At 40.8% G+C, this 15,697-nt stretch overlaps 1 protein-coding gene across 2 annotated transcripts in view; it reads right to left on the minus strand.

Annotated features, from left to right (window-relative positions):
• The window catches only part of MAPK12 (mitogen-activated protein kinase 12), a 78,793-nt gene that overhangs the window by 17,805 nt on the left and 45,291 nt on the right, over positions 1-15,697 (minus strand). The window contains exons 5-6 of one of the 2 annotated variants that reach the window (XM_034767700.1): positions 7,424-7,453; positions 5,483-5,530 (exon numbers count right to left, since the gene is read on the minus strand). The exons of the other annotated variant lie outside the window; for it this stretch is intronic. Of the exons in view, the coding sequence (XP_034623591.1) occupies positions 5,483-5,530; positions 7,424-7,453 (78 nt within the window). The remainder of the gene's footprint in view (positions 1-5,482; positions 5,531-7,423; positions 7,454-15,697) is intronic. 2 annotated transcript variants of the gene reach the window in all.

Below are 15,697 nucleotides of genomic sequence, written 5' to 3' on the forward strand. Positions count from 1 at the left end.
TCGGCTCTGAAACAGAGCCGAAGAGTCAGGGGAGGAGCACAGCAGCTGGAGCCCGGGAGGGGAAGTGCCCAGCCGGCGGCTCGGGATCCAGAGGCATGGGGGCTGCCCGAAGCCCGAGCGCTACTGGCTTCACGGTTTGCCGGGCAGCCTGCGCCCCAGGCTGGGTGCTTCCCCTCCCGGGCTCCAGCTGCGCTGGGGAAGCGCCGGCCAGGGGCGCAGGGTCTGGAGGCTGCCCGGCAAACCGTGAAGCCGGTAGCACTCGGGCAGCCCTTTTTGCGTGGCTGGGAGGGAGGAGGGGGAGTTAGGGCAGTGACTTTGGGGAAGGGGCGGAGTTGGGGCAGGGCCAGGGCCCGTGGAGTGTCCTCTTTTTTTATTTTTTAAATATCGTAATCCTAATTTACAGCAAGCTGCAGCATGAGGTTTCAGTTCTACACTCCTTTCCCCTCCCTTTCCTGTTAATTGTGGCCAAGGGAATGCTGGGAAATGTAGTTCTTTCCCTGCTCCAGGGAAGGCTCTATAGGCAGGGAGCTAACCAAGGAACTACAGCTCCCAGGGCTCCCTGTTGTTTCTCAGCTCTCATGCTGGATTCTTGCGCCCCTGCAAATTTGCCGCCCCAAGCAGCTGCTTGCTTTGCTGGTGCCTAGAGCTGCCCCTGGTCCAGCTGTAGTCATGCAGCCATTTTAGGATTTTCATTTTGTTTTGTACAGAGTAAATGTTTATTCATTCTTATGAACAGATTTCTAATTATTATGGTTAAGATTATCAGAGTTAAGGCTGCACTACAATTTCCGTATCAAGCCACTGTTTTCATACATTCTTGACCTAAACATTTAACCTTTTGGGCTGGAATTTACCATGCTGGAAAGTGATTTTTTGAACATGTTTAGGCAAAATTGCTATAGCCACTTTAAAGTTAAGAATAGGATGGTGGAAAACACATTTCTCCCCACTACAAAAATAAACACATAAATAAATAAATAAAACTCCAGCTTCCCACCTTAATAACAAAACACCAACTGAACTTTGACACTTCAAAGATAGCCTAGAAACAGGCCTTAATGTCCAATATGCATTTTGTTAAAAGTATAGGGGTGAAAAAAATTAGTTTGATGACTCTGAAAATGCATGACCAAGCACATGCTTTAGAAAGTTATGCTAAGCTCTTAGCTGGGGATTTAAAGATGGATGTGGTGCACAGTTAAGAGAACAGCTATACTCCATAGGCCCATTAGCTGTGGAGAAAGAGGCTTTCAAATTGTGCTCATAAAAGCAGTGGAGTTTATTAGTTCTGTATGTTAGTGAACAGTGAACTTGTGCACCTTGCAAGCTCTGCAAAATATTTCACTCCCAGGGAAGGTGGCAGAGATTGTTAAGTTTTTCAAGCTGCAGGTATTGTAGTGATGAGATTACTGCCTGATTGGAACCAAGTTTCTCCAATTCTGGACAGAGGAATTATAACTAAACTGAAGTCAATGAAGTTACACTGGTGTAAATGAGATGAGAATCAGGTCCTTCTCCTGCATTTCTTACACAGACTAGTCTACCTTTTATAGATTGCTCCCTGCTGTTTACAGGTACCAGGTGTCTTTTCACAACTGTTAATGCCTGTTAATTACCAGCCTTGCATATTTCTTTTCCAATTTTAATAAAATAAACTTTAGAAATTACTGCAACATTAGAGTTTGCAAAGTTAAGTACTTGAAAGTCAGGAATTGTCTTTATATGATCTTAATTTATCTTAATACTTGTGTATCTAAGGTCATAGTATCCCTTTAACATGGGGAATCTGTAAGTGGCTGGATCCACCAGGTTAAGGCTCCAGAGAATTGGAGGGAGTCTATATTATACTGAGAGCTGGGCAGGAAATGGTTTTCCCATCCTGCACACATTTTCAGTATTTCAAAATCTTTTCCATTTCACATTGGGAGAAAACCGAGACCTTTTGAATTTTTTGTTTTGTAACAAAATGACACCCACCGACCCATGAATAGCCAGTGTCCCTGTGGTTAGGGCATTCACCTGGCATGTGGGAGACCTAAGTTCAAAAGCTCCTGCTCTAAATCTCTCCTACAGTTTCTTTGCCCTAACCACTAGGCATTTGCTATTTTAAGATGGGTCTCTCTCTCTCTCTCTCTCTCTTTGAACAGAAATTCTGTCCTGGACCTAAAAAACCTGCTCGATACAAGTTTTGACCCATGAAAAAGTTTTGATTTTGCTGAATCAGCATTTTCCAACAAAAAATGTTTTGTCGACAGATCCCCAACCAACTCTAATTACAGTGCCTTGGTGCAGGTACAGAGCGTTAAAGTTGTGCACTAAAACTTAACTGTTCAGTGTGCCAACTCTTCCAATTTTATCATGAATCTTGTGCTGCTGGATGTTTTTCTTAAAGTCCCAGTCCTGGAGTCATGCAACTAGGGGAGAACTTTAACTTTTTTTTTTTTTTTTTTTTTTTTTAAAGAAGGGCAGGGAGAAAAGATGGAACACATGTCCCACGGTGTAACCAAAAGGCTCAAAAACCGAGGGAGAGAGAGAGAGAGAAAAACAAACAAACAAAAACTTCCAAACAATTTATTATTGTTTAAAATTTTCATTATTTAAATCCAATTTCATAATTTTTTGAAGCCTGACTTATGATTTTTGAATGCTTGGTGTTGACAATACTGCTTTTGTATTTCCTGATTTTTGAATGATTGACTGTGCACAGTTTTTGAGTTTAATTGTTGAATTACTTACTAGCCTTTTATGAGGGTGATGTTTGTAACTTTGGCAATCCTTCCAGTAAGATAGCTCACATAGAAACAAATTCCACAAAATAAATAAGACTTTCGAAATCTTGGGGAGAGAATACCTTTTAATTCATTAGAAAGACAAGGTAGGTGAGGTAATATCTTTTATTTGACCAACTTCCATTGGTGAGAGAGAGAAGCTTTTGAGCTATACAGAGCTCTTCTTCAGGTCTGGGGAAGGTACTAAGAGTGTCACAGCGAAATGCTAAATAAAAACAGATAGTTTAGCATAAATAGTTAGCACATATTCTAAAGGACCATTCCAGGTGAAGTGGCCGCTGGGAGCAGTCTGAATCTACTGACCTCATATAAGGGATATAACCAGAAGTCTTGTAATAAGCTGACGGAGACATGTATAAATCACATTTCATAAAGTTTTCTTATTTGCTTTTTTATAACAAACTCTTCACTACAATTAAACAAATACATATTGTGGGGTCTAGGCTATTTTGCATAATTATTTCTGGAGAATAAATATTATGCTTTAACACACTAATGGATTGGAAGATTCCCAAGACAGAGAAGAAGCAGAGTGATAAAATCAGATTCAGTATTTCAGCTTAATGATCTAGAGCGAAGCTTGCAGATGGCAACGCCTACTTGCACAACAGTTCAACAGGAATCTGCTTAGGGCACTCATATGCAGGGATAACTGAACAGAAGAAACAGCTCATACTTCTTTCCATGTAAAAATGTCTTAGAAGCAAAGCGCTGACTTCCTAATTTCCCTGGGGGTGCCTGACTCCGCTCTGCCCCAGCCCCTACCCCACTCCACCCCTTCCCCCAGGCCCGATCCCTGCCCCTTCTTGCCCCCACTCCACCCCTGCCCTTCTCTTTCTGCCCCCTTGTACCCCCTCCCCTGAGCGATGCCCTGCCCTCACTCCTTCCCCTCCCCAGCACCTCCTGCATGCCGCTGAACAGCTGATCTGCAGTGGTTAGGAGGTGCTGGGAGGGAGGGAGAGGAGCTGATTGGCAGGGCCTGCCGGCGGGCAGGAGATACTGCGGGGGGGGGGAGGGGAAGGAGCTGATCAGTGAGGCCACTGGTGAGTGCTGAGCACCCACTATTTTTTTCCTGTGGGAGCTCAAGCCCTGGAGCACCCACAGAGTCGTCACCTATGCTTAGAAGATCTTAAATACCTGCCCCTAATTAACAAAAAAATTACCAAGTGTCCAATTAAAGGACACAAGCTATTCTGGAAACCCACTAGAACCAGTACTGCTGTTAGGAAACTTTACAGTATGCATTTAACATTATCACTGGCTTTCCTAGTTTCAGTGTCTTTTTAAAAGAAACAAGAGCCCCATTTCTGATGTGTGAATTTAGGTCCAGATTCGGATATCCTCGCTCATGTTGAGTAGCACTTTACTGCACAAATACTCCCACTGAAGTGGATGGGACTAGGTGGTGTAAAATGGTATTGGACATGAGAAAGGGTATCACAGCAATGCCCTTACACACTAGCTGCCTTTTGGCAACACGGACATTAACTCTTTTGGAAAAAGTCAGTTTTTTAGCTGAGTGACTACATGAGAAAATAAGTAGATATTCATCACAGTTTATGTATTACACATACCTAGACCTGAAGTAGAGCTCTTTGTAAGCTCAAAAAGCTTGTCTTTCTCACCAACAGAAGTTGGTCCAATAAAAGATATTACCACACGCACCTTGTCTAATATGGCTACAACAACACTGCATACATACCTACACTGATTATTATAGTTTATACAATTATGAGGGAACATACACACTTACAGCAATCCACTCTGCAGAACCACAGACCTATGTATAAACAGCCTTCTTTTTATACCCACTCTAAAGCAGCCAATTTCAATTTTTACAGTAGGCTTTGCCACCACCTCCTCCAACCCTGTAGGGAATTCCTGGTACTGTTGATCTCAGCAGCAACTTGTGGTTGTTCTGTCATTATTATAACCCGTGCCATAGGCTTGCTCATCTAACAGTTATCCTCTGCACATCCAACTGTTATGTGAACTCATTACCAATACTTAGTATCATAGTTGAATTTCCTTATGCTCTGAAGCTTCTTGAAGGAAGATTTAAATAACACTGTACCTAATATTGATCCCTAATTTGATACTTTGCTATTTTGTCATGAATTTTTTTTTAAAACAATCCTTCAGCCAATTTCAAACCACCTGACATTGCTCATAGTCAAGCTAATGTGATGTAATTTAAAAAGCAGGATTTCATGACACTATTAAATGATTCATGAAAATCCATATAGATAACATCCACTGAATTCTATTTTGTTTAAAAAGCAGCAATTGAGGGTATTTGGCAAAGTTTTTCCTCCAGAAATAGTGCTACTTGCTCGGTTCCATAATCCTCTTGGAGGTTGATCATCCAATCAGCTGCTTGCAATCACTCAGAATTGTGTAGATACACCCAATGAGATTTTGATCTTCAGGTTCCCCCTCCCCTCCCCCCCGCCAAATAATATAAGTTCCATTTGGTTCTTCCTCCTGCTAACGTGCTGGGACCACATTTGGTCCTCCCTCACCTCAATTTCCTGGTAATTCCCATATCTCCATGACTCTTCAAAAGTCATAGGGTAAAATCCTAGCCCAACTGAAGTCAACAGGAGTTCTGTCATTGACTTGGTTTCACCCATGTTCTCCTATGCAGTGTGTTTGTAACAAATTCAACTGCATACTTCAGGAAGTGTTCCTACCTTCAATTCACAATCTTCATTTACTGCTAAATTTCCAGGCTTTAGATCCTGTAAATATATCAAGTTTGAGATGGGCTTTTACAACAAACAGAAAAATACACTTTTTAAATAAAAACACTTGCGTTATGTGAAGGAAATTGTGAAAGATAGGGCAATTTCTTGCAATAGCCTTGAAAAACCTTATTGAATGTTATGAGCTTCAAAAGTTCTATTTTAAACAATGTGCCAGACAAGAAAGAACTTTTGGGACAAACAAAGATAAGTGGGTTTCCTAGAAAATACCTGTGAGGAGATGAATGCAAATTCCCAACTCTGGCCCCAACCTTTTGAAGTTATATCCTGGGACTTACATAAACTCAACTGAAATTAAATAGCTTTCCTTCATGGCTGTTAAGCCACATATGTGTTCTTGGAAGAAATCTTCAATGAAAGGTCCATTAATATTAATTGTGTTTATTTCAGCAGTGCCCAAGGGCCAACCAAGAACGGAGCCCCATTGTGCTACAACCAGAGAAGAGTAGACGGTCCCTGCTCTGAAGAAATTACAATCTAAATAGACAAGGTAGACCGAGGGTGCTATAACACATAAGCAAATTGTTAATATACATCAGTATGCACCTAAGCAGATTGTTTATCCACCTGGGATGCTCTTGAGTATTAAAAGAGATAAACAAGATTTTATGATCACACCTTCTTTAGCCATAACATGCTCTCCTGTCTTAGGCAAAGTTTGGATAAAAAGGGATTTCCTGCTAATTTGACTCACTTGAATGGAGGCTGTTACTTGTTACATTAAAAAAATGCCAACAATAAAGAGTCAGGTCTTGATCACCGCAATATCCCTCTCCATTTAACTGCTGCAAGACTTTGAGACTATAGATAGGGGAGGATACTCAAACAGTTTGAAAAACTCAGACCCTTAAATTTTATTATACACGATTAATGATCTGTAGAGATTCCAGATTTAGGGAGAAAATCTGAGCAGAATATCCCCACAACTTTTGCAGATTTATGTCAACTACACCATAAAACAAGATGCTTGTAGAAAATTTCTGCACAACTTTCCAATTGTCCATCCCAAGAATGGATGGAAAAAAAAAAAAGCAGGGGATGTGGACTGTTAACATCATAAGGGCCTTGGAGTGAGAGAAGGGAGACTTCGAGTTGCAGAGGCTCTACAATGGAATTGAAAGATGATCAGTCAGCGGGGGAAACTTAGAGAAAGCTGAGTATCCGTCAAGCTTAGACTATGACTACAACAGCTTTGGGAGCTAACATTCACACGTACTGAAGTGTTATATCATTTTGGGTTTGTGATGACTGATATAATTTCCAGCAGTCAAATTGAAGCCACATGGGCGAAGTAAATTTTTTATGATGCTCCTGGTATTTTACTACAAAGGACTGATTTCTTCTCTTGGTTAAGATAGGACAGCCAAGTCTTTGTGGAGGAATGGTGAAGTTTGCAAGTATAAGGGCAGGCAACCCAAAATGTTGTCATTTCAAAATTCTCACACTGATTTTGTGAGAGCTTTGGTGGGATTTTCAAAAGGAATCACAAAGGCCAGTTTTATTTCAGTGCACAAAATTTTGATAAAAAATATTCTTGTCAAAATATTCAGTGGCAATTTCTGACTCTCTGCATTATGGCTGAAAATTTTTCAGTTTTTATGTGCTGTTTTCCAATTAATTTTCTGAGGAAAACACACTTTTCATGCAAATTTTTGTTTAGTCTAAAACCCAATTTTCAACCAGTTCCAGTTTAGTCATTGGCTGTTCTGAAACCCCCAATGTGGGGACCATATCAATTAAAAAACATCCAGCCAAAATTAATCAAGTCAAGAATGGTGTGCGAACTATATCTATGGACATACAAGTACACAAACATCGTCTGCAGAATATGAATAAAAAAAAAATATTTTTAATTCTGTTTTCACTTACCCTGTGAATTATGCCTGCTGAATGGATATACTGTGAAAACAAAATGATATGTTAATTGACACTTGCTGGATTCTCAATAAATTATTATTTCAGTTCTGCTGCAAAAATTGGCCTTATGTGTTGCTAAAGTGATCTGAAATTAATAATACACTTTTTAGAAAACAGTGAGGCAATCAAATGTATTGTCATATAAAAAAAAATTAATCATCATTAGATGCCAAGTAGAGAAGTTAAGAGAGATCACAATGTTAGAGGCAGGTGATAATCAGGTTTACACATCTTTACATCAAATATTCAAAGAAAAAAATAAAAGTGTATTCATTTTATCAGGTTTCAGAGTAGCAGCCATGTTAGTCTGTATTCGCAAAAAGAACAGGAGTACTTGTGGCACCTTAGAGACTAACAAATTTATTAGAGCATAAGCTTTCGTGGGCTACTGCCCACTTCTTCGGATGCATCCTTATGAGCTTATGCTCTAATAAATTTGTTAGTCTCTAAGGTGCCACAAGTTCTCCTATTCATTTTATGACACAATTACAACTCATTCACCCTATGGATTTTCTGCCAGAGAGATTAGAGAATGATTTTAGAGAAGGTCACACTGGACTCCTAAAACTAAATTTAAGGTATAAGATTATTTTTGCTTTCTAAAGAAAGTCTCAAGTATAAAGCTGATGCTTTTTTCAACCTATAATCATTATTTCTGTAGCTCTATTTGAATATGATACTGAATCAGGTCACCATGTTTCCTCACTTTTAATTTCCTCATAAATCATTTTTGTGTCCAGAAACTCTCTGGTATTGTTAGAAAAATAAAATCATCCTGAAATTGGGCTGTGAAATATATGGATTAAAATAAATCCTATTGTTTACTTACTGTAAATTCCTGAGCTAGCTACAACAGAAATCTAAACTGCACAATCACAGTTTAGGTTCAGATGCTTCTGGTAAACCCCAGATTGAGGAAAGCATGTGCTGTACGACTGCAGTCATCAGATTTAAGCTCAAATTTAGCTTTAGGAAAGCAGATGCTCAGCTTTAAGCATGTGCTTAAGCACCCTTCCTGAATAGGTATCCTTTCCAGAATAAAGGCCTGAATGCAAACAAACCTGAAAGTAATCTTAAAAAAAGCATTTTACCTTGTTGGAATATTTTCACCATCTTTCCAGAGCTCTGTGTGAGGATGCTCAAGTTTTCAAAACACACATAACTCAACACAATGGAGGTCCAAGGACTAGAGTTTTGGAAAAGCAGCAAAGAGTCCTGTGGCACCTTATAGACTAACAGACGTATTGGAGCATGAGCTTTCGTGGGTGAATGCCCACTTCGTTGGATGCATGCGACGAAGTGGGTATTCAACCACGAAAACTCATCCTCCAATACCTCTGTTAGTTTATGAGGTGCCACAGGACTCTTTGCTGCTTTTACAGATCCAGACTAACATGGCTACCCCTCTGATACTAGAGTTTTGGAGAAACTGCTGTTTATACCATATTGAGCAGCACTGGCTATGTTCTGATAGGGACGTGCCAATGTGTACATTCCAGTTACTAGGACCTTCTGAAGTGCCGTAGACAGTTTGGTAAATAAGGGAGATAATATCGTTGTTACATTACTATTATGTCTAATAACTTTGGTTCCTCAAAGGGGCAACCAGAAAGATGCAAAAGCCAGATTGAGATGTATATAATGTTTGCTTTTTTGGTATTAGTAGCAATTTGAATTAGAGCAGTTTTGACAAGTCCACTTGGAATAGTGTTCTATCTGCTACTGTGCCGCATTTCTGAAATATGTCATAGCACGACGATCGACTGTCTAAGCTCACTATATAACCGTTTTGGAGATAAATGAAAATCTCTGTGTTGTTTGGATTTGTAGTCTTAGTTTAAATGCTCAGGAGCATAGCGGTTTTACTCAAATAAGGGACTTTTCTTGATTTGTAAACCACTTCAACTTCTAAACAAAACAACCAGAAGGCAAATACCCGCCTTGCCTTCATCCTAAAACTTCAGAAGAACAGTTCTGCCTGGTTCCACCTCTGACTCTCCCAGCTGGGTTAATGGTTCCAACAGTCCACAAAATCTCCATAGAGAGCAGAGCAGTTATTGATGAATATTCTGCTTGAAAATTCCATTTTGTGCAGAGATTCTCTACCAGACTTATAATGGGTGGGTTAGTAGCAGTTATGTCCATGTGCAGTGCTTTACGAACACTAAACAACCAATCAGGGATGGATCAGGATTGGAACCTAAGTGGCAGGAAGGGACATCAATCAGCTTGGTGTACTGGGAGGGCAAAGGAGCTCCAAACTTGGTACAGAGTTCAGGCACACGAGCTCGCCTTCTGGGCAGCCCTCCACAAATCCTGCCTCTATCCACCCCCAAAAGGAACCATGAAGTTAAGCCATAAGCCCTACAGTTGCAAGAAGAAAGGAGAGTCACAGATGGGCGTTAGGGGTGCCAACCCTCCAGGGTTGTCCTGGAGTCTCCAAGAATTAAATATTAATCTTTAATTAACGATTATGTCATGTGATGAAACCTCCAGGAATAGGTCCAATTAAAATTGGCAACCCTAATTGGTGTCCTAGCCATCTTCCTCAGCAGACATATTGTGTATTTTAGTTTTAGATTTTTTTTTTTTTTTTTTTTACAGGAAACAGACCAGCACAGGAACTAGAATTTCAAGGTGTACGCTGCTTAAAAACCAGAATAATATGACAAGATGAAATGCCTCCCATGCATGTATTGGTTTTGTGATTTTTTTCCCCTTTGTTGTATTTCAATGGATACATCAGATCATTTAAGGATCTAGAAATTAAGATTATATAGTTAGCTACTATTATTGCATTTAGTGCAAGAGGAAACAAACCTTCATGGACAAAAAATTGTTTTTTTTCTTTTCCATGTATGAAATCTAAGAGTCAGTACTGGAATCCAGTGACCTGTACCCCTACTTGAAGATCAGGCCCAGTGTTGTACAGCAAGAACACAAGCTTCCCATGCAGCCAGACATACAATTTTAGAGCAATGCTGTTCAGAGTCCATTTTATCTCTGCCCATTGCAAAGACTAAATAACTCCTCATCCTACCACATTACACAGAGGTTCCCTCTCTCTCACCTGACATAACTTGTTTTGAAAGCCAGCCTGCTCTTGAACTGCTTACAGTAGTGAGTTTACAAGCCCCATCTTTGCATTCCTAGTGCTGCTTTCATATTGGGACATATCTGTCTGCCCTTGGCTTTATGTTCTCCTAGACCACCCTTAGCTGATGTGATTATAAAATAGTTTCTTGTTTTGACATAATATGAGCAGAAGGTGCAAGACGAGTCATAACAAGAAATGCCACACTAAATGAGTAGGCCTGGGAGAGGGACCACATATACTGGACATTTTCAGCTGGAGGATCAGTTCCATTTGTGAATAGCCTGCAGATCAGACAGTTCCAGCACCATCACTAGGGAGTGAAAAACCACCTCCCATACTCCCTTCCAAAGAACTGACTACTGTAGAGAGGAGACGTTGGTGCCATGGAACATAGCCTGTAGCACTACTTCTACCACTGACTGGAGGAGACTGGAAACTATGAAGTGCTATTTATTTCGTGGATGGAAGGGTGAAGCATATCAGGATGAGAGAAGACTGCTTAAACAAGAGGAAGTCCTGTCACTTAGGTACAGAGTCCTGAGAGTATTCCTATGGAAAGTATTTGTTCACAGTCAGACTCCCAGCAAAGACCGGTAACAAGGAAAGGGTAGACATCTCCTGCCAATGGCAGATTTAATTTTTGAGCAACAAGCATGTCACAATGACCATATACATTCCAAATTGTTTCTTAATGTCTTCGCACTGAATCCCCTTCAGATATTTCAGATACTAAGACAGAGTGCAAAACTGTACATAGTCGGGAAGTAAACAGAAGGCCTAGGGACTTTTGCACAAGAACGCGGGATCTAGAAACAGGAATTGTAAAAGAATTTTAGCCTCGGGAGCTTTAGTAAAAATGGGCCTTAACCACCTTCAGAGAAGAGAATAGTTTTCCTTAAACATCTTACTTTCGCTAATGGTCTCTCCCTCACCATACCCAGGAATGAGTGTTAGAAATGCAAAGGAGGAAAATAAACAACTCATTTAAACACGTTGGATATAATTTACATGTTTACTAAACACTCTTCTTAATAGAGAGATGGTGAGACCAAATTATTTAGCACTTCATTTCTGATGCCAGGTTTCTTTTATAAACGTTATTTTTTTGTAAATCAAGATATTTAAATCTACATTGCAGTGTACCCCAATACTGAGGAAACTACTCCAGCTTAGTTCAGAATATTTTCATTTTGACGGCGTCTCTCTCTAAAATGGGATTTTGCACTCTCCTATTATGGATTTTTACCCATTCTCTCATAAAAGTATCTATTAGCAGAGAGATTTAGACCATATCAGTCATTTCCCTCACAACATTGTCACGATTTCATCTTAACAACTGGTCTTGTTTCTCTGATTAGGGTGAACAAATTGATTTGTAGTACAGGAACCTTGGGAATAGCTAAAAGGCAAATTTTGGTACTCTATGCAAATTCAGTTCAGTAAGTTACTGCACCCTGTTGGTAAACTCTTCATCATCCGTCACCTGATAATAAGTGTTCTTGGCAGCACATAAAATATAAGGGCAGAGTAAGGAGCCTGATCCAAATATGAATCTTCCCACTGACTTCAACGGTTTTTGGACCAGCAACAGAGGGTCCTGTGGCACCTTTGAGACTAACAGAAGTACTGGGAGCATAAGCTTTCGTGGGTCAGAACCTCACTTCTTCAGATGCAAGTAATGGAAATCTCCAGAGGCAGGTATATATCAGTGTGGAGATAACGAGGTTAGTTCAATCAGGGAGGGTGAGGTGCTCTGCTAGCAGTTGAGGTGTGAACACCAAGGGAGGAGAAACTGTTTCTGTAGTTGGATAGCCATTCACAGTCTTTGTTTAATCCTGATCTGATGGTGTCAAATTTGCAGATGAACTGAAGCTCAGCAGTTTCTCTTTGGAGTCTGGTCCTGAAGTTTTTTTGCTGTAAGATGGCTACCTTAACATCTGCTATTGTGTGGCCAGGGAGGTTGAAGTGTTCTCCTACAGGTTTTTGTATATTGCCATTCCTGATATCTGACTTGTGTCCATTTATCCTCTTGCGTAGTGACTGTCCAGTTTGGCCAATGTACATAGCAGAGGGGCATTGCTGGCATATGATGGCATATATAACATTGGTGGACGTGCAGGTGAATGAGCCGGTGATGTTGTAGCTGATCTGGTTAGGTCCAGTGATGGTGTTGCTGGTGTAGATATGTGGGCAGAGTTGGCATCGAGGTTTGTTGCATGGGTTGGTTCCTGAGTTAGAGTTGTTATGGTGCGATGCGTGGTTGCTGGTGAGAATATGCTTAAGGTTGGCAGGTTGTCTGTGGGCGAGGACTGGCCTGCCTCCCAAGGTCTGTGAAAGTGAGGGATCATTGTCCAGGATGGGTTGTAGATCACTGATGATGCGTTGGAGAGGTTTAAGCTGAGGACTGTAGGTGATGGCCAGTGGAGTTCTGTTGGTTTCTCTTCTGGGCCTGTCTTGTAGCAGGAGTCTTCTGGGTACACGTCTGGCTCTGTTGATTTGTTTCTTTATTTCCTTGTGTGGGTATCGTAGTTTTGAGAATGCTTGGTGAAGATCTTGTAGGTGTTGGTCTCTGTCTGAGGGGTTGGAGCAGATGCGATTGTACCTCAGTGCTTGGCTGTAGACGATGGATCGTGTGGTGTGACCGGGGTGGAAGCTGGAGGCATGAAGGTAGGCGTAGCGGTCGGTGGGTTTTCGGTATAGGGTGGTGTTAATATGGCCATCGCTTATTTGTACGGTGGTGTCCAGGAAGTGGACCTCCCGTGTAGATTGGTCCAGGCTGAGGTTGATGGTGGGGTGGAAGCTGTTGAAAGCATGGTGGAATTCTTCCAGGGCCTCCTTCCCATGGGTCCAGATGATGAAGATGTCATCAATATAGCGTAGGTAGAGAAGGGGCATGAGTGGACGAGAGCTGAGGAAGCGTTGTTCCAGGTCAGCCATAAAAATGTTGGCATATTGTGGGGCCATGCGGGTGCCCATAGCGGTGCCACTGGTCTGGAGGTATATATTGTCACCAAATTTGAAATAATTGTGCGTGAGGATAAAGTCACAGAGCTCAGCAATAAGTTGTGCTGTGTCATCATCAGGGATACTGTTCCTGACAGCTTGTATTCCATCTGTATGTGGGATGTTTGTGTAGAGAGCCTCTACATCCATGGTGGCTAGGATGGTGTTTTCTGGGAGGTCACCAATGCATTGGTTTTTGGACCAACTCTTTTGAGCATTTTAGAGTACAATCAATACAGGAAGAGATGGCAAGGGAGTTTGCAAAGTGAAGTCTAGTGAATATTTTTTAAGGGGAAAACAAGGGAATGACTGAATTTACTATTAATGAAAACAAGAGACTAATAGCACTAAGTTGAGTCTATCGTAACAAGGGCTGGTGCTGTGGAAGTGTCACTCAGACAAACAGCACTGCAATGTTCCTGCTTTTAGATCAGTTCCTTGGAGACTTTTCTAGCTAGACACAGTGCTTGCTCAGAGTGAATTATCGCAGGGAGAAAGATCCAAAGTATAGTGACATAAATGACAGGTGAAGTAGTAAAGATTATTGTTGAATGTCTGACTCACAATATGAAAGGACTAAAACATCAAAAATTAATGGATGAATAAAGCCGTACATTTTTGCTGATAATGCTGAGGTTATTAGAGATGCACTTCTCCATATGACCAGATGGAAAGCAGTTTTGCAAATAGTCAAGGGAATCATTTCTATTTAAAGATACAGTAAGATTAGGGTATCGAGCTATACTGGTTTACTAGGATTATCTCAGCATCTCTGCAAGATTTGCTGGAACTGGAATGCCCCAGTTTCTCCAAACCCTGGGATGCCGGGTCACTTAAGGGGCGTCCTCCCATTTCCTCTTTACCCAGTGTACTGCTTTGAGTGCTTCATACATCAGCACCTCACACCTGCTTTCCCAGATTCCTATGAATGTAGTGCATCTGATTAGCAAAGGCATCCTTTGGGACTCACAAAGCCTACTCTTGTGGGTGCTCTATGATTGTAGGGGCCTAAATATGTCAGGGCTAATCTATGTATTTTTTTTCCCCACAGTAGGTTTCTAGCCCTTTTCCTTATGAAGATATCCTAAAAAGGTAAATCAAGCCCTACAGTTGGAAATTCATAATTGATTTTTTTCCCCTGAAGATCCCATCTACCCCACTACTGTCAACTCAGGCTGGTCTTTTAACATTCATGAAACCCTTGAGCACAAACCTTTTTACTTGGAGCCAGGGGCAAATGAATAAATGAGGGACAAGATAAAAATATACACACTAAATCTGGAGACAGGAGAAAACAATACAGACACAAAGGGGTAAATGTACGAAGTAGTGGAGTGAGGTCAGAGAGGAGGGGAAAACAGCACTCCTAGGCACCCATCACCAGAGTATCCAGGCACAATGTGTCCTGCCTGTTCTTTCGGTTTCAAATGTTTGAAAGGTCCAATGTAAATTAGGAAGAAAAACTGGTTAGAATCTGATCAGGCATGATATGCCTGTCTCATTTAGGGCTTGATTCTGCAGTTTACAAAGCACAGGGGGATCCACTCCACCCATATTAACTTCAGTGAAACGCTGCATGAGTGCAAGGCTCTTCTTGTGAGTCGTAAATTGCAGGACCCAGGCCTTAAAGACCAAACATTCACGGAATCGCCAAAAATATACATCTAATTCAAAATTCTGCTATTCCATAGCCTTGTTAGAGTTTGTCTCCCAGGGTGAAGGGAATTCAATTCTACAGAAATGGCTGTCACTATAGGAAAGACAGGTTTCAGCCTGCCAAACTAGGTCAAAGCACTTTCAGCAATCAAATCTCAACTGTATGCTAAAATTGTTGTTGAAGCACAGCGTGTTAATGAGGACAGAATACAGCATCTTTTATAAGGAAGCTCTCTCCTTTTGGATGCACAGCTTTCACTAGAAGGAAACAAAAAATAAACCTTTATGATAAGCAACATACTTAAAAACCAAAACAACACACACTGTAATTTAAAAATTAGAGTCAACGTTTTCATTTCCATTCCTAATCTAGAATGAGACGGATTCTAATCTTTCATTTATAGGAATCATTCAGAAACATGGGGGTTCAAAAATATTTTTCTGTTGTTTTTTTTTTAATCATTCATGGT

Source organism: Trachemys scripta, chromosome 1, assembly GCF_013100865.1.
Source record: "Trachemys scripta elegans isolate TJP31775 chromosome 1, CAS_Tse_1.0, whole genome shotgun sequence".
In the NCBI taxonomy this organism is placed as follows: Eukaryota; Metazoa; Chordata; order Testudines; family Emydidae; genus Trachemys; species Trachemys scripta.